The sequence below is a fragment of the Perognathus longimembris genome, chromosome 24 (assembly GCF_023159225.1).
Source record: "Perognathus longimembris pacificus isolate PPM17 chromosome 24, ASM2315922v1, whole genome shotgun sequence".
In the NCBI taxonomy this organism is placed as follows: Eukaryota; Metazoa; Chordata; class Mammalia; order Rodentia; family Heteromyidae; genus Perognathus; species Perognathus longimembris.
In genome coordinates this window covers 19,452,847-19,477,787 of record NC_063184.1, presented here as the reverse complement: position 1 = coordinate 19,477,787, position 24,941 = coordinate 19,452,847, and the positions used below count along the sequence as shown (strand labels likewise).

General features: G+C 37.4%; 1 protein-coding gene across 5 annotated transcripts in view; it reads left to right on the top strand.

Annotated features, from left to right (window-relative positions):
• Rap1gds1 (Rap1 GTPase-GDP dissociation stimulator 1) overlaps positions 1 to 24,941 on the top strand; it is a 94,513-nt gene that overhangs the window by 12,565 nt on the left and 57,007 nt on the right. For 4 of the 5 annotated variants that reach the window (XM_048333378.1, XM_048333376.1, XM_048333375.1 and 1 more), the window contains exons 2-3: positions 8,053 to 8,160; positions 24,712 to 24,834. In XM_048333378.1, coding sequence (XP_048189335.1) covers positions 8,053 to 8,160; positions 24,712 to 24,834 — 231 coding nt within the window. Of the gene's footprint in view, positions 1 to 8,052; positions 8,161 to 24,711; positions 24,893 to 24,941 lie in introns of those variants that run through there. The other variant, XM_048333379.1, reaches the window with a different exon arrangement.

The window sequence follows — 24,941 nt, the reverse complement described above, 5'->3', positions numbered from 1 at the left end:
GGCATATCTGAGTTTATTACCTTAAAAATAAGCCAAAAGCAAATCTCTAGGAAGGAGAGGGGACTTTTTTTTTATGACACTGGAATATCTCCAGGGTGAGAGGCTTATCTTTATTATAACTTACCAATTTCCTTTGCTCAGAAAAATCCCAACTTTACAGGAATGCCAAGAAGTCTAGGGGAAATTGTCTTCCCACACAGTAATTTAAACAGGGGACATTTATGGTAAAGCATTTAAGCAATAATAGAATGAATATGAAAAGTGAACAGCGAACTATAAAGGGTAATCTAGACCTGAGGGAATGTATCCAAGGAAGGAGAAGCTCCATGGAAAGGCAGGTTTTGATGGAAAAAAAAAATAGTTCCAACTCAGGATAGCAGAGAATTCCATTGGGTTTCCCAGGCTAGGGATGGTCCACTGTCTTTGGACCTTCAGGAACATTGCTTTGGAGAACAAGTTGGCAGACAGTACTGGGAGGACACATAGAGAGTTAGACACACAGAGGAAGTTGGGGGACAAGGGCAGACACCGCTAGAATTCTACTACTATAGAATCTTCAGGAATAGAATACATGTCTGTGTACAGGTTAGGTCAGAGCGGCCTGGGTGCCCTGTCCTCTGGCATGTGTATTTACAAAAATCAGGAGGCGGTGTGGCAGTGACTTGATACTATTTTTCCGTACATGAGTTCTGTATATGAGTTGAAGGGGGCTTGGGAGATATGTGGTGAAAATCATGACTTACAGGCTCTGGAGAAAATCATGTAGGATGAAAGGGAAAGAGATCAACTTTCTAGCCATTATCCTCTATAGACAAAGCTTTGATCAGACCACCTGCAAAGGGCTAGTCCAGCTTCATTTTCACAGATCAGTCTCTTAAGAGTGAATTTAGAGCTGAGAGACAAATTAGGATAATTGACATAATCTATTGCTTGAATTTTACTCTTTTTTTTCTTTTTGTTCAGTTGTAGGGATTGAATTTAGGGCTTGGGCTTTGTCCCTGAGCCCAAGGCTAGTGTTGTATCACTCTGAGCCACAGGGCTACTTCTGGGGTTTTGTTTGTTTTTTGGTGGCTAATTGGAGGTAAAAGTCTCAGGGCATTCTTTGGAGTTCATTCTGATAAGCATCATTTTTTTTTTGTTTGTTTTGTTTTTTTTTGGCCAGTCCTGGGCCTTGGACTCAGGGCCTGAGCACTGTCCCTGGCTTCTTTTTTGCTTAAGGCTAGCACTCTGCCACTTGAGCCACAGCGCCACTTCTGGCCATTTTCTGTATATGTGGTGCTGAGGAATCGAACCTAGGGCCTCATGTAAGCAGGCAAGCACTTTTGCCACTAGGCCATATTCCCAGCCAAGCATCATTTTTTATGGTCATATGCACATAGCTATTGAACCCTCCTTTGTTCTCACTGTGTGAATGTTTAGACTGCTATTGAATTAATCATGCCCAAGTGTGATTACTTGTCTGTTACCATCCATTGGGTTTACTTGTAGATTTATAGGCACATTCTAATTGTTACAAATGAGGGAAACCATGCAGCCTGTTTTGTTTATTTTTAATGTCTGGCTTACTTCGTATAGTATAATTTTTCCAGGTTTTTCCATTTCCTTATGAATGGGGCAATATCATTTTTTAATGATGGAAGCATAGAATTCCATTGTGTATATATACCACGTTTTCTTGATCCATTTGTCCACTGAGGGGCAGGCATCTGGGTTGATTCCGTATCTTGGCTATGGTAAACAGTGCTACAAGGAACATGGTTGTGCTGGTGGATTTAGTGTAGCCTGTATTGTGTTCGTTGAATTGAGATTTTTGTTTGTTTGTTTGTTTGTTTGTTTGTTTGTTTTGTGTACTGTTTGCAGGGTTTTTTTTTGTTTTTTCTTTCCTTTTTTCTTTGGTTTATTCCCTTCGGTCACTATTGCTGATTTCTGTACCCTTTGTCTTGTATATAAGCTTATCTGATTGCAAGAGGTGTAGGGGAAATGTTGTGACAAAGGGTGAACCAATTCACCAGTGAAACCTGCTAGATACTATCTTGGAAATGAACTATATAACTTGAGGGCGGAAGCACTGTTCAAAAGGAAATGTACTTATTACCTGACATATGTAACTATACCCCTTCTGTACATCACCTTTACAATAAAATTTTAAAAGTTAAATTTAAAACTCAAAGACTTTCCTACCTGGCTTCAAACCACAATCCTCCTACCTCAGTCTCCTGTATAGCTAAGATTACAGGCCACCATCACCAGACTCATCATTAGCTTTCTTTTGTTATACAGAGAGGAATTTCATTTTCAAACATGTTTACAATATGCTCTAATCAACCTCACCTCTGTCACTCTCCTTATCCTCCTTCCCAAATGTAATTATCATTTTTCAAAATATTTTTCAAAGTTATTCACCCTCTATGTTCTTTTGGAGCGTAATAGCTTTATATGATCATATTTTCTTTTGTTTATAAATTTAATCTTTGTCAGAATTCTTGTATTTTATCTTGACCCTAAAGTTTCTTCCCGCTCAAGGCTAGCACTCTGCCACTTGAGCCACAGAGCCGCTTCTGGCCGTTTTCTGTATATGTGGTGCTGGGGAATCGAACCTAGGGCCTCGTGTATCCGAGGCAGGCACTCTTGCCACTAGGCTATATCCCCAGCCCCAAGTTTCCTTTTCTTTTCTTCAGCAGTATCTTGGATAGTATTTCTTTTGGATTCATAAGTGTTAGTAAGGATAATGTTATTTTTATTAGATTTTTAAAAATTCTTAATACCTTCTTTACTCATCTGTCACATTTATTACTCCTTATCTCTGTCAGTTTTCTCTGTTTGGCATTTTATTATCTAGAAAAGTTGGTGTTGCCTACAAATTTATAAACTTTAGTGTACATTATTTCTTCTACATTATTTATTAGATTACAAAATGTGATTATGTTACACCAATCTTAATGAAATGTTTCTCTGTATTTCTTCTGCCCCATTTATTTAAGCTTATATGTCAGTCTTTAATTCTACATAATAAAATCTTTAAAAGTAGGATACTTCTTTCCCCTGCTTTTTGTTGTTGTTGTTGTTGTTAGCTTGAACATGGTCTGGTAAAGAATTGTTTTTGGTGGTGATGGTACTGGGGTTTGAACTTAGGGCTTCATATTTATCAGAGAGGTAGTAGTACTCTACCACTTGAGCCATGTCCTTCACCCCACGCCCTTCCCAGCTCTTGTTCTAGGAAAGAATGTTATTTGAGACTGTAAAGCTCAAAGTAAACTACCTCCCCAAGCACTTATCTTTTACCTCATTTTTGAAAATTCCCCTAATTTGGGGGCACAACTTCCTCTTCTTAAAATTTTTATTTTTTCTTCTTGTCTGATTTTTCTCTACTGCCAAGCATGGGATAGAACCTGGAGGGAAGGATATGTTTTACCCTTGAATCTAAGTGTCTGAAACCATCATTGTAGGCATGTACTTGAGTAGTATATCCACTCCTTTAGGAGTGCTCACCGCTAAGATGGTAATCCAAGATCAATGTACTAATAACCTCAAGGGCTAAGGAGTGTAAGAGCTAAGAGACACAGCAAATGAGAGAGTGGAAACAGGCTAAAGGAGTAAGGCATTGTTCTGAAAGAATTCTGGTGATGGAATAGTGGTAGCTATGAAGTCTGAGGTTGAGTTTGTAGGTAGATACCTGACAGGTATGAGGAGCTGGAGCCAGGCAGCTGTATTTCAAGTAGTTGCTTTTGTGTTTAGAGAGTTGGTGTTGTGAATGTAATTAAGTTACCTGTACAGAGTGAAGTTTGAAAGTTTCTACTTGCTAGCATCTTTTAGAGCTACCCTTCTTTCTAGAAGTCATTTAAACAATTCTTTAACACCGAGCTATTTGTGAATTGATGCATTACATTTTGGCCAGCATTATTCTAGTATAGTTCTTGGTTTTCTTTTAAAATTGTTTAACCTGCCCAGCACCCCAGTGGCTTATTCCTGTAATCCTAGCCACTTGGGAGGGTGGAATCTGAGGATAGTGGTTTGAAGCCAGTCTGAGCAAGGATGTCTGTGAAACTCTTTATTTCAAATTAACCACCAAAGAGCTGGAAGTAGTGCCTGTGGCTCAAGAGCACTAGCCTTGAGCAAAAAAGAAAAACTCAGAGAGAGTTCTAAGTTCAAGCTCCTGGACACACACACACACACACACACACACACACACACACACACACACACACATCCAGTAGTATATGCAGTAGAACAGTCTTCACTTTCAAATGTATACTGTCATTAATATGGAAAAATAGTTGAAGGAAATGTAAAACCAAGTATAACTGATGATCTTACATAGGTCTTACGTACTCCAAGTAACTTAAATATTAAAATAGCCTTACTTTCCCACTCATTTTTCTTTAATCAATATTAAAGGGTCTAATAACTGTAAAATTTTAGACCTATTAAAACTGTTACATTTCTCGTGGCTGGGGATATAGCCTAGTGGCAAGAGTGCCTGCCTCGGATACATGAGGCCCTAGGTTCGATTCCCCAGCACCACATATACAGAAAACGGCCAGAAGCGGCGCTGTGGCTCAAGTGGCAGAGTGCTAGCCTTGAGCGGGAAGAAGCCAGGGACAGTGCTCAGGCCCTGAGTTCAAGGCCCAGGACTGGCCAAAAAAAAAAAAAAAAAACTGTTACATTTCTCACTAGAAAATAATTTGAGTTTCTACTTTACAGAGGAGAGAGGTTAAAACATAAAGGAAGCTGATATCAAATAGCACATGCGATTGATTATAAGAGAAAAGGTGCTTGGGAAGCTTATTTGTAAAGTCTGTCAGGAAAATACAACTGTCATTTTGTCTTTAACAGACACTTTTAGGAAACTCTTGGAATGATAGCAGCTGGTCGATTGGGGTTATCAGAAGTTGCAGTCTGATTTTATCCTAATGTAAGAAGGCCTAAAATGTGGCAATGCCCAAGATGAGTACATAGATAAAGGAGCAGAGCACAGGAGGGAAAATGGAATGTGTAGCACAGCCCTCATTCTCTGATGGAAAAGCTGTACCACTCAGGCAGATAGAGGAGATAGAGGAGGAGCTGCTGAAGAACCAGAATGACTGTTCAGACTGTGTTTAGAGGCTAAGAACAAGCCCATAGACCATGGAAGAGTCCATTGCTGCAATGGACAATGAGCTTGAGGGACAAGGCTTTGGCTTTGTCAAGACATTCAAGGCCTCTCTGCAGGAGAAATTTTGATAGTTTTAGAAGACTAGGTTACTTGACAGCTTTAGAAAGAAGCAACTAACGGGTTACTGAGTAGCATCTTTAGAATTAATGAGCCAAAGTCAACTTTTCCTTAGTCCTTTGAAGATGTCACATTTTCATTTCATAAGACAAATTGTCTTATAAGGGGAGAGATTAATGCTTTTCCAGCTGGGGTATGACTCAGTAGCATAGCAGTTGTCTAGTGTGTCCAAGTCCTGGATTTGGTCATTACTACTGCAAAAATTAAAACTAAAAGAGTATTTGTTACTGAAACATCTCAAGGAAATTATCCATTTCATTCTTCAGTTACTGTCCCACTACACAAATGTGGGCTTACATAAGAAATAATTTGGATGATAAAGAGTCACAGCTGAGACTTACTGTCATAGTTTGATGATGTCCAAAAACAATACCCAGGTCCAGAGAACCACTGGAGATTTAAGCCTGGGAATTATTTGCTGCAGTTGTAATACACATAATTGAAAATAGCGATCCAGGCTGGTCTCAAGCACAGGTGACCCTCCCACCTCAGCTTCTCAAATAGATGGTGCAACAAGCACATGCTATAGCACGAGCCCTTTTTCAGTTATTTTCATCAGTTATTCCTAACCTAGTGAGAAGTGACAGCAGCTTACAAGTGAGGAAGAAGTGTCATTGGATGGAAATTCCTCCAAAAGAAAGCTTGAGGCAGATAGCAAAGGCATGCCTGCCCCAACTCTTTTATTTCCTCGTATGCTTTTTTTTTTCCTCCTCCCCTTCCTGGGACTTGAACTCAGTCTGCACTGTCCCTGAGCTTCTTTTGCTTAAGGCTAGCACTCTTACACTTGAACCATAGCACCACTTCTGGCCTTTTCTGTTTATATGGTACTGAGGAATCGAACCCAGGGCCGCATGCATGCTAGGCAAGCACGCTACCACTAAGCCACCTTTCCCTCTGGTATGCTCTTTATATGAACTATAATAATTACCATACACTAAGATGCACAGATTTTTGAACGCACTATTAGGTTTTGACAAGTGTACTCGTGTTACGTTATATAAAGGTTTCTGAAGTTGACCTCTTAGTGAATTTCACATGTTCAACATCCGATTTGCCTTTAATTGTTTCTGGATGAAGAATTTAAGGAACTTTCTCCCAAAAGTTTTCACATTGTTAATAGGCAAATCATTACTTCCATAGAGAACCACTTTTATTTTTACTGACTAGGAATTTTTAAAAATTATCATGATCGTTGTATAAAGAGGTTACAGTTCTGTAAATCAGGTTATGAGTACAATGCTTCTTGGTCCTTTATTTTCCCCCATTATCCCCTCCTGTCCTCAAGTAACAGAATTTATGTCCTACCCAACATTGAATATAATACATAATGTACATTGAATAGAATGGGATTTCTTAGAATATGTTGTTCTATGTAGATATCTTCTATTGCTATATAAAATGTGTTTAAAATTGTCGCTATAATATATGATGTGTTTAATTTTTATATTTGAATGGATTATTGAATCTCCAAAAGCCTCAAATTGATTTTTTTTAATATGTCAAATATCAATAGAAACAAGGTAAACAAAAGCTCTTCGGGATTCTCAATAATTTTTATTAGCATAAAAATATTTTGGGAGTCTGTGGTTTAGAGGAATTGATGTATAATTTAGGAGCATTGCTTCATAATCCAAATGGACATACTTTGGCTTAAAGCAGGACTTTGATATAAGGTATTTCTTTTTTAATGATAGCATTAAAGATACAATGTATCACACTTCGAATTATTTGAAGTTGTTGTCATCCTTTCCTCTTCTTTTCCTTTTTCTTCTTCTTTATTCCTCCTCTTTCTCCTTTTTATTACTATTGGTGGTCCTAGGTTTTGAACTCAGAGTTTGTCTACCAGACAAGCCCTCTACCATTTGAACCATGCCCCCAACCCTTGTGCCTTTAGAACTTTCTGAATAGAATCTCACATTTATGTTAACACTGTGTATCTGAGATGACAAGTCAGCACACACGGTTTTTTATTGATGGAGATGGGGATCTCTCAACTATTTGTTGCCCGGCTGGACTTTAAACACCATTCTTCTGATCTCCATACTCTTGACTAGCTTGGATTACAGGTGTGTCCCACCAGGCCTGGCTTAAAATCATATTATTTTGAAAGTTGTACAAATCTTCATTTCATTTTATTTATAAATACAATAGAGGAGGGCAAAAATGAAATTAAGTTTTTCTTACAAAGCTGTATGATTTCTTTGTGGATGTGTAGTTTTTCTCAACCTTACCTGTTTTCCTAAACAAGCTTAATAAAGTATAAAAATATTGAAAAGGATGGTCAGTGATAATCGGGGATATCGCTGGCAATTATGTGGTCATAGAGTGAACATTTCATATTGAATTAGATGGACAGAGGTTTGTTTAAAATTTGTAATAGGGCTGAGCACTGGTGGCTCATGCCTGTCTTCTAATCCTTAGTACTCAGAAGGCTGAGATCTGAGGATCACAGTTCACATCCAACCCAGGCAGGAAAGTCTACAAGACTTTTCTCACTAACTATAAAAAAGCTGGAAGTGGATCTGTGGTTTGAGTGCTAGAGTGCTGACCTTGAGCAAAAAGCTTAGGGACAGTGCCCAGGCCCTAAGTTCAAGTTCCTGGACTGGCACAAAACAGAACAAAAATGTGCAACAGTGCAGATTCCAGTGAGACTTTAGGAGGTATTGGGCTATTGAGTGAGTATAATGGTCCTCTTGTAGTGGTATTTGGGTATGCTTTCACTGTGTAACATATGATGGTCTTAAGGTTGGTGAAGTTCCTAAAATTTCTTTTTCTGTTAACAGATAATCTCAGTGATACGCTAAAGAAACTGAAGATAACGGCTGTTGACAGGACTGAGGATAGTTTAGAAGGATGCTTAGATTGTCTGCTTCAAGCCCTGGCTCAAAATAGTAAGTTTTATAATGTTTAATTGCAAATGAAAAAGATCCAAATCAGTAGCCCTATAGAAATAGTTACAGTTAAGTACATAACTGGTATTTGCATTAATTTTGAATCCTAGTCCTGAATAATCCGGTTGTTTTCACTGTGCCTCCCTCCCACCACCTCCTCCCTCCCCCACCCCCCCACCCCCCACCCCCCTGACTCAAAACCGAACTGATTGGCAGAGAGTGGAGGAAGTGATTGGTGGTAATGACATTTCCACCCGTGAAGTGAGGTCTGCGAATCCATTCCTGACACACAAACATCACAGTTGCTTTCCTCTTAATACTACATTTGTGCTCAAAGATTGGATTGATATGTAGGAGAATGGGGATGAGAGGAGGCAGAGAAGTAGAAGAAGGAACTTAAAATACTTTGGTGTTTTTTTTTTTTCTGGGATCTTATGGTCACCTTTTACAATAATTTCACTTTAAACTTATATGTATGCTTAGGCAGAATTAGGCAGAACCATCAACAGTCATCCAAACATTCCTTGAAACTTAGGGAAGGTTTGATGTTCAGTGTTGTGGTATATAATACTACAGATAGAAATCATGAAATTGTTTGTTGACTAACACGTAAAATTTACATTTAATTTAATGTATTTTTGTTAATTAATTTCCCTTTTATACAATAGGTATAAGATGATTTTCAGTTGTTCCCTCTAATTTTGTTTGATTGTACTGTATTTGAGCTTAGTTATGCCTTTCTTTTACTGTAGGGCTAATTATGTAGCTGACAGAAATGTAAGGGAGAGTATACATTGTTCCTTATAGTCCAACATGTTGTTTTTTCTGTCTCTCTTTTATTTAATTTATTATTACTAATTTTTTTTTTAGTAAACTAACAAGAAATTCTGAAATAACTGACTATAGTATTCTTTATTAACGGAGCACATTTAAAGTTAGCCTGGGTTAGGTAGCTTTTCTCATCACTGTGACAGAGACAAATGAATGTTGGAAGATTTTTATTTTAGCTCATGGTTTCAACCTATCATAGGTGTAGAGCAGACTTATTCATTCCATGGCAGCCAGGAATCAGATTTAGAGAGACAAGATGTGTGTGTGTGTGTGTGTGTGTGTGTGTGTGTGTGTGTGTGTGTGTGTATAGAGAGAGAGAAGTGGGGGGGGGAGACCCATAAGCTTCAAAGAAACAGCCCAGTGACCTTCTGTAGCTGTCCCCACCTGCTGACATGTCTATCCTCTCAGAATAGCTCTGCTAGCTGAGCAAGAACAAGTGCTCAATACCGGAGCCTGTGGGGGTCATTTCACACTGAAACCATAACATAGCCTTTGAAATTAATTTCTATTAGCTTTTGAGATTACAACTGTATCTTGCTATTTAATCTTACAGATAACAGAAAAAGGAGGCAAAGAACAATAGGAGCATGTACATAAGACTCAAGAAGAAAAAGGAGGGAAAGGAAAATGTCTAAGTCTGTATACATGTGACTGTATTCATGTTTAATAAAGTTTAAAGTGAAATTTCTTAGTTTCACTCGTTTTTGACAAGTATTAGGGAGCTTGGAGCTTGCTAAAGGGCTTGCACTTGGTAAGCAAATACTCTGCCAATGGATAGTATGTCACCATTTTGCCTGAGATGTTATCCTACTCATCTCCTATGGACAACCATAACCAGTCTAATTGTTGAGATGAGAGTTTTATCAATTTTTTTTACCTGGGCTGCCTTATCTGTACTACCTCCATTGTAGCTGAGATTACAAATAGAGCCACTGTGCCCACACCGCAGGTGACTTCTATTGAGGATCACAAATGAAATCTATTTCCATGACCATAGAAAATTCTCTTAAAGGGCCTTGATCTAGAAACTAAATTGCAACTGGAAAGAACCACAATGTGCCTATAATATAGGCAACCTTACCTAATAATAATTATCTGAAGTAAGTTATCTCTTTTGTTCTTTGAAGGATTATTTTATAAACTTGGCTTTTTTTTCTCAGCTTCCTGTTATTTTCTTTCGTTAGGAAAGCATTTTTAAAGGGACCATTTGCTTTAAAAATGGAAGGTCATCCTCAGGAGCTGGTAGCTCACACCTATACTCCTAGCTACTCAGGAAGCCGAGATGTGAGCATCAAGGTTTGAAGCCAGTCCAGACTGTGAGACTGTGAGACTCTTTATCTCCAATTAACAACCAAAAAAGCTACAAGTGAAGCTGTGACTCAAGTGGCAGAGTGCTACGCTTGAGCAAAAAAAGCTCAGGGACAGTGTCCAGACCCTGTATACAAGCCCTAACACCAGCACATGCACACAGGCAGGTGCTTATGTGTGCATGTGCGTGTGCACATACACACACCCCACACACAAGGAAGGTCATGAAAGTGTTGTCCTCCTTGGTCATATAGAGAAGATTGCTAATCTCTCTGTGGAAGGAAGAGACAAAATTGAAGAAGGGAAATGAAATAAGGAAGCAAAATGTATAGTTTTTTAAAAACAGATTCAAGAAGCACTGAGAAAGTGTATAACTGCTGGGTTAAATTTCGGGTCAATGTGGGGGCCTACTGATCAAACTTATTTATTGAAAATTGTCCTAGAAAATCTTAGGGCTACACAAGTGTTTAACAAAAATGCGAACAATATCAATTATTTACTATCAAGCGAGGGAGCAAAAAGAAGGGCCTAACAGTCTGAAACAATTTGTAAATCTTCTCATGTGTAAGACTACTTAGGCAAAAGAGTTAAGGTATTCCTTTTCTGTCTTGGAGCTGAAGCTGTAACTGCAGCTCATGCTGTGGGGTGGCTTTGGGCCCAGTCTGCCTCTAGTCTTTCCTGTAGCTCCTCTGAGCCAGGTCTTTTTTGACCGTTTACAGAATGAAGGACAGATTCGCTTTGGTATAATACTGTTGGTATTTGAATTCTTAGTTAACAAAATAAAGTCTTTTTGCTGAGATTATATGCTGTGAAATTGTTTAAAGACACCAAGTTTTATATTGTGTTTTTGTTTTTCTTAAGAATAGTTCCAAATTTTGTTATTAAAGAGGAGAAGCTGGGCTCTGGTGGCTCACACCTAGAATCCTATCCTCTCTGGGGTCTGAGATCTGAGGATAGCAGTTCAAAGCCAGCCCAGGAAGGAAAGTGAGAATCTCATCTGCTAGTAACCACTGTAAAGATGGAAGTAGAGCTGTAGCTCAAGTGTGCTTTAGTGCTAGCAGAAAAGCTCAGAGACAGCGTCCAAGCTCTGACATCAAACCCAGAACCAGCACAAACAAAAAAGAGCAAGATAGCCTTGTTTTCCTTGACATAAATAGACCAGTATGTTTTTATTTGTTTGTTTTTTTGGTTGTAGGGCTTGAACTCTGGACCTGGGCGTTGTCCCTGAGCTCTTCAGCTCAAAGCTAGTGCTCTACCAGTTGAGCCACAGTGCCACTTCCAGTTTTCTGGTGATTAATTGGAGATGAGTCTCATGGACTTTCCTGCCCAGGCTGGCTTTGAACTACGATCCTCAGATCTCAGCCTCCTGAGTAGCTAGGATTACAGCCATGAGCCACCAGCGCCTGGCTATTTTATAAAACTAGCATCTTAAGCCAGAGTAAGAATATACCAGTAATATGTATATTTCCTACAGTTGTTTATACTTTAGTAAAGTGCTTGGCCCATTGCCACTCTGTCTTCTTAAAAGGTAAAATTAGAAAACACTTAACTGAGATAAATCTGTAGTGTTTATTTTTTTAAACAGAGAACTAGTTTCATAAGTCTTAGTGTGAGATGTTTTAATTAAAAATGTCACTGTTTGCATAAAAATTGCACCTAAGAAATGGATTCTCCATTTTTTTTTTCTAGAATTCTCCATTTTTTAAACTGTAAGGTGATAATATGTGTAAGGAAAATCTAAATTAAAAATTTTATTTTATAACCCACCAACTTGTCATTTGAAAGGATATTTCTATAAAGTGTGATTTTTGAAATATCTGTTTTGTCGATTTATAATATACTAATTGTGCATTACAAATGATCATAATCTGAAGTTAGTATTTTTACTTGAATAGAGTGATTTCTTTCTTCTTTCTTCCTTCTAAACTCCCTCTCTTTTTTTCCTCCTTTCCTCATTAAATGTATTATGTATGTCAGTTTTAAGAGGTAAGAGAAGATTTGAATTCTTGATTTTATGGAATAAATTTTGTTTAAACAAGTATTTTCTTTTAAATCTCTGATCTAACTTAATAAGAAGCATTCATTTACTTATACAAACACTTCAGATCTCACTTTTAAATGTTTTCAGTAAATACATGAAGGCTACCAGCCAAGAAATCAGCCTGGCTTGTTCTGTCTCCTGATTCACATCACAGGGAAAAGATTCTTAGTAAATATTGCACAGTTCTAGTAGAGTTACAGTGTCATGCTTACTTGAAAATTTAAAACAATATTCTACCTATTATCTCAGTCACCTTGCAGGAAAAATGAGCTAAATAAAGGCCTAATGGCAAGAAAAATTAACATTTGATTCATCATAATTTCTGTTAATTCTATTTCACTTTAAAGTGTGAGGCCAATATCCATTTTACTGAGGGAGCCATAAAACAATGCCCTCACACCAGCAGTTTTAACTGACTTTCTCCTTACCTCTTTTTCTTTATTATATAACTTTTTAATTCATCTGATGGCAGTTCCTTATTTCTATCAGTCATGTAATTGTTTATTTTCTATAAAATAGCTTTCGGAGACAATATAAAATGACTTTTATTTAGAGGAAAAAGTGTTTAGTTTATATGATAGTACCAGTACACCAGATAAATTCTTTTATTTCCTACCCATTATACTATTTTGACTATTTACAATGTTGTATTGGTTTTTTGGCTTCCCTGTAGAGTACATCTAAGTATACATTGGTGTTTATGTAGATTACCTCATGTATCTTCTCTAAATGCTTCTTAATTTGCTTAATACCTTTAATATTTCTGAACAGACTTAATTCATTAACAAAGTTACTACCTAAGGAAGGGACTTTGAAATTTATCAACTGTTTTTTAGTAACCTATTGAATTTACAATAACTGAATGTGGAGTATTGTTGGTGTTCAGAGAAAAAATTATTATTATATTTCATTTTTTCTAAGCCTTTATGTAGATTAGACTTTACCCTTTGATCCTATTGTCAGATGTGGCACCAAAGTTGTTTCATTTGCAGGCTGAATTTATTCTTTCACCTTCTTTACATTTATTTTGTATCACATGCCTTTTAACTACTGTGTCCATTGTTTATAAAATATCATTAGCTGATTGCTTGGTATCATTAGCATAAGCAATTAGCATCAGCTAATGATACCATGGATGCAGTTTTTACAAAATAAATGTAGCATTTGGAGCATGTATTATAATCCTCTTCTGAACTAAAGCAGTTGACTAAAAAGGCCTAACACATCAGACTCCTCAATAGCCCTATGATGTCCACCTAAATCTGAATCTTTCTGCACAGAGTACGGATATCAAATAAAGCCAGCTAACAAGAATCTATGCTTTATGAGAGAGGGAAGGTAATTTCCAAGTCTAGTCTACTCAGCTTTGAGAGCTGTGGGTAATAGCACACAATTAAAATTGCATTTAGAAGGAAAAACAGTTACCCTGGTTAGTGTTTCTTGGTTACTAACATTCCTGATAGCAAAGTACTAAGATGTAGTCATAATCTAGAGTATTGGTTACTTAAAATTGCATAGGAAGCTAGGCGTGGTGGTACTCATCTATAGTCCCTTTCTTGGAGTGGAGGGGCTTTGTGCTGAGAAGACGGTATTAGATGAGCACCGGAGATGGAAAACAGCATGACTGCATCTTCAAGGGGTGGGGGGGATGCATAGACCTTATGTGATAGGTCAGGAGAATGCCATTTAGGAATGACTGAATTATTACTATGGTATGCTTCGTGACGAAAAGCAAGAGTAGTGATGAAAGGAAGTTAGATCTTGTGTAGAAATAGGAATCCTATGAAGTCAGAGGACACACCAAACATCTCTTCTGTAGAGACATTAGGTCTCTACAGAAGCATAGGCTTTGGAGGCAAAAGCCTTGGTAGTCATCTGTTTATCTTACTGCATATAGCCATTGTTACTAGGTAAGGAAACTAAAAAATATACACTAAATAGTGAGTTTTGGGAGAGACATATAGAAAGGTTTCAAGAAAAAAAATCAACTCAACTTTTTCTCCTAAGAAAAATGTTTGTGAAGCAATAGCAGAACCCCATGATTATTTAAAATATCTTTACATAAACCTGTGCAGATATGAAATGTAAAAACTTGTCATATTTAGAACCTAGGTGGATAAACACTAAGAATGTATGAAGTTAGAATTAATGAAATAGAAGAACACTACAGAATCACTTTAGAAACAACTGCTAAATTACAAGTTGCCAAAAGAAGAATAGAGGTGATTTAAAAATAAGAGGAAGAAAAGATTGAAAGCAGACAGAAGGGTGAAACTTAAGAAGAGAGAGAGAGATCATCAAAATCAAACATAGTAAAAAAAAAAGATCTGACATACATGCAATTGTAGTTCTTAAGTGGACAGAAAAACAATTAAATAGAAGAAGTGATATTTAAAGCCATAAACTTTGTAGATGTAAAGAAAGATTGGAATATATAGAGAGAGGTATAGATGTATAGAAAGGGCCAAGTAACAATTTCAGACTTTAAAGATAAAAATAATTCACAGGGAAAAATCTTTTGACCCTCTATGCTAAAAGATCAAGTTGCTTGGAAAGGAAAGGAAATCAAATTGGCATCAGATTTTATACAGTAATGTACATTTTGCTGTATTATTTTATGGGTGCTAGTAATGCCAAATTCCCAGAGATCTGAGGAAGGGCTCAGGTTGTAGTTCAGATCTGAAAGCTGCTAATAGAACTTTAGGCAGTGCTAATCTTTTGTGCTCTATAGGTCTTTGGGTGATTGGATAAGACCTACCTATATATAGTATAGAGGAAAATCTGCTTTACTCAAAACCTACTGATTTAAATGTTCATTATATCCAGAACTTATCACAGAAATGTCCAGGATGTTTGACTAAATACCTAGGTACTGACACAAAATTTACCATGACAACTGGAACGTACACTTCTTGTGAAACAACAACATATTGTTTAGCATGGTAGCTGTGGTTTGGGATAACTACCTAGGGTCATTAGAATTATATTACACACAAGAATCTATAACTGATTTTACTGCTATGTCTCATGACCTACTTCTTAATGCTTATTGTAATGCCAACTTGAAGCTTCAAAAGGCAGAGAAATGTTTTAGAAATAAGAGCATATGGATTCAAAGTCTAGTTTTTGGCACATAATGTTCTGTTAGGTGAATTTATTTTGTAATTTTTTTCCCCCTCCTATCGTTGAGTGTTAGATCTTTTCATTTTACTAAAAGAGCAAACAGTGTTTTCATTCAGCTCATAATAACTCAGTAATGGATTGATCATCTTTTCTTTCTGATGTGTTTATGTGGGAGGGAGAGTACAAAGGCAAGGTAGTTTTTTACAGTGATTTCTGGCAGATTTAAGAACATTTTTGCATATGTTTGCTTTTGAAAAATACAATCTAAGACTTCATTAACTTAATGCAAAGTGAAAAGTTTAGTCCTTGCATGAGCTAATGATTGGTAATTTTATAACACTTCTATTCTTGACTTCATAATTCTTGATCAGAGAATTTCTAAATTAATAAGGCAATCTCATACGCTCCATCTTCTTTTCTGTTGGAAGTGATTACAAGTATAACAACATCAATAAATATCTCATTTGCTTCTTCATTGTTAGTCCCATAGCAGTTTCAAGCTGAGGTTAATATCTAATCATTATATATTAATGAATGTGTATATACCTAATCAATTCTTCTGTTATAAATTGGGAGGTATGCACTTCTGTGCTCCTAGCATTAATTGATCACTACCATATATTAGTTGGTAATTGGTCTAGAGAGCTTAACAGTCTAGATAGATAGGTAATGAATAACTCATTACTACTAGAGGTGATTACAAAGTATTGTAGAAACAGAGCTAGATTCAACTCAAAGTTGTAAGAGTTTTTCGAGTCTTAAGAGGACCTAATATTTCCTCTGAGTCTTATCAGTAAATAGCTATTGCATCGGTACACTCTTTGTCTTTCTCATTGTACCTGGCTTAGACAATACAAACCATCTCCTTTGGCCTAGTTTCAGAGGTTTCAGTCCATATTCTTTGGCTTTGTTGATTAGGCCCCATGGTGTGGCCAAGCATCCTAGTGTCAGGCCCACAGGCATAGCCTGCTTACCCATGGTATAGGAAGCAGCGAAAGAGTGTCTGCTGTAGCCAGCTTTGTCTCTTTCCCTTGTTTCACTGGCCCCCAGCCAATGGGATGGAGCCACTCATATTTAGGACAGGTCTATTCTCCTTATTTAATCCTCTGTGAAAACACACTTACACACTCAAAGGTGCTTTTTTTTTTTTTTTTTTTGGCCAGTCCTGGGCCTTGGACTCAAGGCCTGAGCACCATCCCTGGCTTCTTCCCGCTCAAGGCTAGCACTCTGCCACCTGAGCCACAGTGCCCCTTCTGGCCGTTTTCCATATATGTGGTGCTGGGGAATCGAACCAAGAGCTTCATGTGTAGGAGGCAAGCACTCTTGCCACTAGGCCATATTCCTAGCCTGCTTGCTTTTTTTTTTTTTTTTTAAAGCCAATTAGATTGGCAACCAAGATTAACCATCACAGTTCTTTTTACCTTGACACCCAAACATACCTTATTCTGTAACGGTCCCACCCCTGACGCTCATGTTGTTGCAAAATGCATTTTATCCATCTCCAAATGGCTCCAAAGTGTTAACAGTTGCAGCATTGCTCTCACTCCAAATTCAGTCCCCTCTGTGTTTCAAGCCATACTCTTAACTCTGTAAAACTGAAACAAACAAACATAACCTGCAGCATTCAGTAAAACAGAGTAGACATTTGTATTCCAAAGGAAAGAATGGGCAAGCATTCAGTTCTACAACTCCATGTGGGGCATCTGCTGGCCTTTCTCTTGGGCTGCCTCCACTTACTGCCTATGAATTTCATTAGCAGACAGTTGATGCTCCAACCTAATGGAGACCCAGAAAGTTGTAAGCTTTACTCTCAGAGCTTCACAGTGCCTGGCCTCTCAGGCCTTCCTTTGGGATGTGTGTGTGTGTGTGTGTGTGTGTGTGTGTGTGTGTGTGTGTGTTTGTGTTTGCCTCCGTCATCCTGCTTGACTGTAAAACTGCATCACATGGATGATACGAGGTCACGTAGTAGCCAGTCATGTCTGCGCATGGTAAACCTGGAGAAACAACTCCTCAGGCGGCCCCCTCTTTTTAAAGGAAAGTCTTAATAAACAACTACACATTTAGACCCTTTACAACAAGGTGCTTTCTTCTTTTTCTCCTTGTATTTCATCTGTGTGCTCTGTTTATGGGATTATGTGATCGACTTTGGGTTGGGTTTTTCTCTTTACTTTTCTGTGGGATACCCTCACAGACACACCCAGAAGTGTGCTTTGCTATCTCCTTGGCTCTTCTCTGTCCAATCAACACATCTGTAACATGTAATATATGCTACTTGGCGGCAGAGAAAGGAAGATAATAGTCTGATGTTTCCCTGGGCAGAAGCATGAGCTCTTATCTAAAGAACAAACTAACAACAAAAAGGCTGAAATGTAGCTCATGTGTTAAGAGTGAGTGCTTGGAGGCCCTGAGTTCGATCCCCACCCCATCTCAAATATTACCTCACCTAAGAACATTTCCATCATATTTATGCAATTATTGTTGCTTCCTGCTAAGTCTTACCCATAAACCTCCAAGGAAGTAGCAGTCACATCAAATTGTGATAGGTCATTAACATCTCTTTCTCTTACACAACAACTAGCGTGTGGCTGATGACTTGTACCCTCTTTTTCTTTTATTTCTTGCATAAAAGGGACTCATTAAAAATATAATTTCCTTGGATGATCTCATCCACTCCCCTACCCTTTGCTAACCAGTATGTTCTGACAACTGGGAAGCAATGACAATATTGTGAGTGAGATTTGGAGGTGGGTAAGGCACAATGAAAGGATAGCAAGACAAAAGAATAATGAGTTTTGATAATTCAATGTACTTGAGCCATGTAAATGGAGGGGAGGCATTAGGATTGTGGGTGAGTGAAAATCCCAAGCAACGGAAGCAAGCAGCACATGGAAAATCACAGTGGTGGATAAAAACCTTCTTGCATGAGAAACTGAAATGCTCGGTATGGCTAGCGGAAGGAACTGATGGAAGGAAGGAACGATGGAGAGATGAAAACTGGGAAGGGAGTAAGGGACCAAACTATGAAAGGATTTTCATGTCATGCTAAGACCATGAAAATCACTATAAACTGGAGACAGTTTGAAATGCAGTTTGGAGTATAACCATGAAGAAAAATGAGGACATTGTTTTCTGATACAAGATTTATAGGTAGTTAAGGTATGTTCCTTTGAACATTTTAAGTATCTCAAAGACCTGAAGGAACTGGGGATGGTAGCACATAGCCAGTAATCTCAGCTACTTGGAAGGCCCAAGCAGGCAGGGGGATACTGGTCCAATGCTGGAAAAAATCAGGGTAAAAAAATCAACAAACCCTACATTAAAAACACAAGCTAAAAGAACAGAAAAAAAAACCCAAAAACTAGGAGTATGGCTCAAGTATTACAGGCTCTGAGTTCAGTTCCTAGCACTGCTATGGAAAAACAAAAAATAATCTTGCAGATATAAAATCTCTTTAGCTGTGTTTACTTGCTATTTTTCCCCAGGGTTTTTAACCATAGAATGAAGAATGGATCTTAACTTGGAAATGCTCCTGAACTGTTTTATTCTGGTCTCACTCTTTTAGACTGAAATAAGGAAATCCACATTTCTTGTAGGGGGTTATATCTTCCATCATTACTTTCCCTTTCTACTTGAGCAGTTCTAGTTAAAATATCCTGCTTTTGTCACAGTTACTCAAACAGTTCTTCATGACATTTACTGTCACAGTAAATATCTTTTTTCCATGTTTAATTTTTTTAGGAGTTGCCTGATAATCTAGTTAATGGTAATTTTAAAGGAAAGAGTTAAACTCTAGCACATCTCTCTGCGTTTTCTAGCAATGATTTCCAAACACAACTTCTTCCACCCCCACAGCTTACATTATCCCCGGAGTTAAAATGACTGCAAGACTATTCGAATCATTTATTGTAATTTTATAAAATGACTATCAGAACTTAATTTCTCAGTAAGACCTTTGATGGTGAGTCATTACCTAAATGGATTTTTGTTCTGTTCTCCATCATTTCCTGACTACATACATCCTTTTCTTTGTGTCTCTGTTCCTTTTGTATGTTTAAGAACCTTATGAAGGAAAGCAAAGGTTCTCATCATGAAAGAAATGTCATTTTATTCGTGCTTTTACCTTTCATTTCTCGTAAAAATATTAATTTCTCATTGGGCAGGCCTCTACTTGTACTCAGCATGTTCCTCTTGTGTATTTTAAGCTTGCTTCCTTGTAGTTACTTTTCTTTAAATATATATAGTATTTTTTGGAAGAGCTAGAGTATATACTTTTTTCTTAGTTTCTTCCCTTAGTTCTTCCTCCTGTAAAATGTGTTAAATAAGAATGTCTTTCATGTAATAATTTGACAAATCTGGTCACAATATTATCTTCTAAATGACAGCTGTAGTAGAATAAAACACTGGACTAGAAATCTATGGCTTTTTGTTCCTTTTCTAATACAATCTTACATTTCCTTTTAATATGAAGAATATGACCTATCATACCTATCTCACATGACTATCTTAGAAATGAAGCAATATTATCTTTGAACATGCTTTGAACCTTTAAAAAAATGCCCTCAGTATGAAGTTATGATCTCAAATTTTTATGGTAGTCAGATATTATTAAAAAGATTGAATAGCTTAATGAATGGCTTTCATTCAGATATCATTAAATGAAGACATTGTGTGTGCAAAAGATAAAATGATAGGGTGTATGTGGCATTTTAGAGAAGGAATATGGTTTGCTGTAAGAAGTAATGAAATGAAATGATTAATTTAGGTTGCTGTAAGTAATTTAGTGTGGTGAGAGAAAAGGATGTCTGTGGAGAAGTATCAAGAGACAGAAAATGTGGATGTCCTGGAATGTTTAATTAAAAGCTATAGAGGGCTATTTAAAGATTTAGGGAAGTGACAGTTTTTTCATTGCCACAAGTTTATTCTGTTTTATTGGCAATTGCAGATGGGAAGAAGGTAACCGGTTTAGGGAGTCTCTTGAGGTCATTGCATTGAATGCAGTTCAGAACTGAGAGCTTGAAGTTAAGGAATATAGATGGATGCAAAGGTGAGGGGAAGGAATAAATAGGTAGATAGATGGTAGACAGACACATGGACAGACAGACCGATAATAAATAAATGAATGATGTAAAAGATCTCAGTGGGATGGAAATATGTAATCTAGGGCCAGATTAAATGTTAGCGGAAGAAATCCATTTACTAAAGACCCAAAATGTGTAATTTAGGGCATCTGACTTTAAAAAAATGTTATTATAAAGGTGATGATACACAGGGGGGTTATAGTTACATAAGTCAGGTAATGAGTACATTTCTTTTTGGATGTCACCTCCTTCTCTTGTTCTCTCCCAGTTTTTCTTCCCATCCCACAACTCGTGTAGTTCATTTTCAAAGTTGCATCTAGAGTGTACCACTGCTACATTTATTCACCCTTTGTCCCTCCATTTCTGTAGGTTCTGACTTTTAGATGGGTTTTTACCATTCACTGAGACAGAATGCATGGAAAGGAAAGAAGGTAAATTTGGAAGCACTTATGCTATCTCCAAGTGCAAATGTTTTCTAGCAGACAAAAGAAAAGATGTGGAACTTGTTGTATGGTAATAAATGAATTCTTGAATCTGGATCAGATTGTTCAAGCTGAGAGGCAAGTCAGAATTTTTTAATTGACCCCTTGAGAAGGATACAATTCCCTGAGACCAGTATACCTAGAGTCCTTTGAGCCATATGACTAATATATTTACTGACAATGTTGTTGGAAACCTTAGGGTGTTTTTTTTCCAAACCGTAATTTTGAATTGTGAGTTCCTTATCATTCCTATCCAAGTTATTGGCCTTAAGTTGGTGTGTGGATTGTGCCTCATTTTCTCCACACTTAACATCTCCCACCTGGCACTGTAGCCAGGCTTCTTCTTCTTCGTTCACTCTTCAAGTTTCTCTGTATTCATTGCTCAGTTTTGAAAGTGTCCTGGTTATGGAACCATGTTATCATGAGGAGTTTAAGTGAGGTGTGGACATAAGGCCCTAGGGGCAGTATGCAGGGCTTCAAGGGCTATTCCTATAAGCAGCTTCCATGGGTAATACATGAATTGGCCTTCCCATGGAATCCTTTTAAAATTCAAAGACTCCAGCTGCTTAGGATTTGTAGGCATACTCAAAATATTTTTATGACTGTGCTTCACTTAGAAAGGAGGAAAAGATGCTGATTGATTCTTACAAACATTTAAAAGACTTCTAGCTAAAATGTCAATAGTAGCCTGGCTTAAGATAATGAAAAGTCTACTTTTTCTTATAGGACTCCTGATCATAGTTTTATATTTACATACATACATACATACACACACACACACACACACACACACACACACACACATATCCAGTAGCTATTCATTTGGATCTTCAAGAATCAACCTCTATTTCTTAATGAGCTTTTAAAAATTACTCAAGGATACTCACAAATGCCTGGCAACACATATTCATTTATAGAATGCCAGGGCAAAATGTATATTTGAAGTAAGGTTAAAACTTAGTAGGTTATTTAATTGGACTGTGATGTTTTCATGATAGAGCAGTATTTTGTGAATGATTTTTTTATGACAAATGAATGAAGCTGATTCCTACATATTTACATTCTAAACCTATAGAGAAATTCACATGCTAGCATGATAAAGTTCTCAGGTTTATTTGGACTTTAGTAAAGCTGCTCTCAAAAATTCCTTAAATTATAATCTGTGCAAAGCCTCATCAGCGTGCAAGAATTTGCATGGTTTTGTTTTTCCCTTGCTCCTAACATTAAGCCCTGATCTTCAGTCATTCTTTTAGTTATTGTTAGTATGAGGCATACATGGCTGATTTGCAGTTAACTGCTCGCCTCCACACACACAAATGCCTTGGCTTCATCTGATGGTGATTCGTACCTTCGTGCCAAATTCTCCCTGCCATCCCAGCACCAGCAGATGGTAGGGCTAGACCCCTGGGGCAGACTGACCCCGTGTTCTTCAGTTATGTACTACCCAGTCAGTAGCAATGGTCAGAAAAGAAAGGATTTTAAACATGGCACAGTGAGTTCAGTGCTTTTTGACTTCTTGCTTGGAAAAAAAAGAGAGATTATAGATAATAGGTATCAGATTGTTATGTAGTACCTTAAGCAGTTATACTTTTAGTTAAAAATATAAAATAAAAGCACAGACTACAAGTGTTAGGATTTTTACTAGATTCCAAGGTTGACAAATGATCAGAACTCATGATTAGGAAACTGTTTTCAGGGGCTGGAGTTGTGGCTTCAGAATAGAAGGCATGCCTTGCATTCAAGAAGCTCTACCTTTGCTTCCCAGTGTATCAAGAACAAATATTTTACATACTACATGAATGTACATGTATATATCACATATGCATTTGCCTTCATCATTCAGCCACAGGATTTCACCAGCAGTGTTTACCTACTATGATTGTTTCCTATTCTTTTGTTGGTGGTGGGGGGGTGATAATGCTGTTTCTCTTTCTAGAAATTGCTAGTCTTCATTCAGCAAATAAAATTTCAGAACTTGGGGTTGGGAATATGGCCTAGTGGCCAGAGTGCTTGCCTCATATATATGAAGCCCTGGGTTCAATTCCCCAGTACCACATATATAGAAAACAGCCAGAAGTGGTGCTGTGACTGAAGTGGCAGAGTGCTAGCCTTGAGCAAAAAGAAGCCAGGGACAGTGCTCAGGCCCTGAGTCCAAGGCCCAAGACTGGCAGGAAAAAAAAAAATTTCAGAACTTACTAATCCATTAGTGAAAACTTGAAAAACACCTTACTTAACATTTACTATTAACAAATGAGTCGTTTGTTAATTTTCTCAGGTTATTGTAGTAAGGATGATTTTCCTACCCTATGAATCTAATCAACTGCCATTTGCTTAACAAATTTTTAGTGTTCTCTAGTATCTGTATGCTTGTGCAACAGTCCATAGGATATAGAAGTGTAACAAATAACAAATTTACCTTGAATGTTTTAATGAGCTTTATTACCCTCCATCTTCAAACACATAACATTTCTTTTTCTATTCATAAGTATGCAATGCTTTATTTTCTTCTCTGTATTTCCGTAATCATTCCAGGTATTTCTATTACATTTTATTGTAGTAGATCATTCTTCCAATTGATATATAAAGAAGCTTGACTTTTTTTTAAAAGGCTATTTAAGGGAAGAAGTTAAGGACCTGTTGAATTTCTGTATCAACTTAATAGGGTTTTGAACTGCATAGATTTTTCTGGTTGCTACTTCCTTATTTCCCTGATGGTGATTGGAATTAGTTGTAGGAAAAACAGTCATCATAATCTCAAGCTGCCCCTCATCCATGCTATATAAAGTAATATGAAGTGAGGATTTTTGCTCATTATAGTTGCCTTTTTAAAAGTTGTTCTCGGGCTGGGGATATAGCCTAGTGGCAAGAATGCCTGTCTCGGATACATGAGGCCCTAGGTTCGATTCCCCAGCACCACATATACAGAAAACGGCCAGAAGCGGCGCTGTGGCTCAAGTGGCAGAGTGCTAGCCTTGAGCGCGAAGAAGCCAGGGACAGTGCTCAGGCCCGGAGTCCAAGGCCCAGGACTGGCCAAAAAAAAAAAAAAAAAAAAAGTTGTTCTCACATTTTAGGGGGTCATAATGCATATATAATGTAAAATAACATGAGATTATAATTCTAATGCAAAACGATATAGGGAAAAAAATCCTGTTCTGAATAAATAGGGCTGAAACCAACATTGCAAGTGAGTTTGGTCTGCAGTGATGCATTCAGAAAAAAAAGTTCCTTGATAGTCTGACGATAGATAGATAAAATAATATTGTAATGCTTTTTGCATATTAGAATTCAAGATAAAACCAGCTTATGGAGCAGAAGGTAATTTTTACTAAACATGCATTCTTGAATATACATATTCTTTTTTTGCCAGTCCTGGGGCTTGGACTCAGGGCCTGAGCACTGTCCCTGGCTTCTTTCTGCTCAAGGCTAGCACTCTGCCACTTGAGCCACAGCACCACTTCTAGCCATTTTCTATATATGTGGTGCTGAGGAATCAAACCCAGGGCTTCATGTATATGAGGCAAGCACTTGTGCCACTAGGCCATATTCTCAGCCCGAATATACATATTCTTGAATATACGTACTGAAGCTAATTTCTATTTAGATAAGGAATTTTTGTAGTTTCTCACAAATTAAGTTGTCGGCATTAGTGTTGAAGATTTTTATTGATTCTTTATGTTATTTCTTTCAGATGCAGAAACAAGTGAGAAAATGCAGGGAAGTGGAATTCTTCAATTGTTTGCAAGTCTGTTGACGCCACAGTCTTCCTGCACAGCCAAAGTAGCTAACGTCATAGCAGAAGTAGCCAAAAATGGTGAGGTTTTCCTCAAGAACTTTTCTGCTGGGGACATCTTCAGTCTTACACCTTACTTGTCAGTATGTTTTATTATGTTTTTAATTTTATGGATTAGACATTTTTTC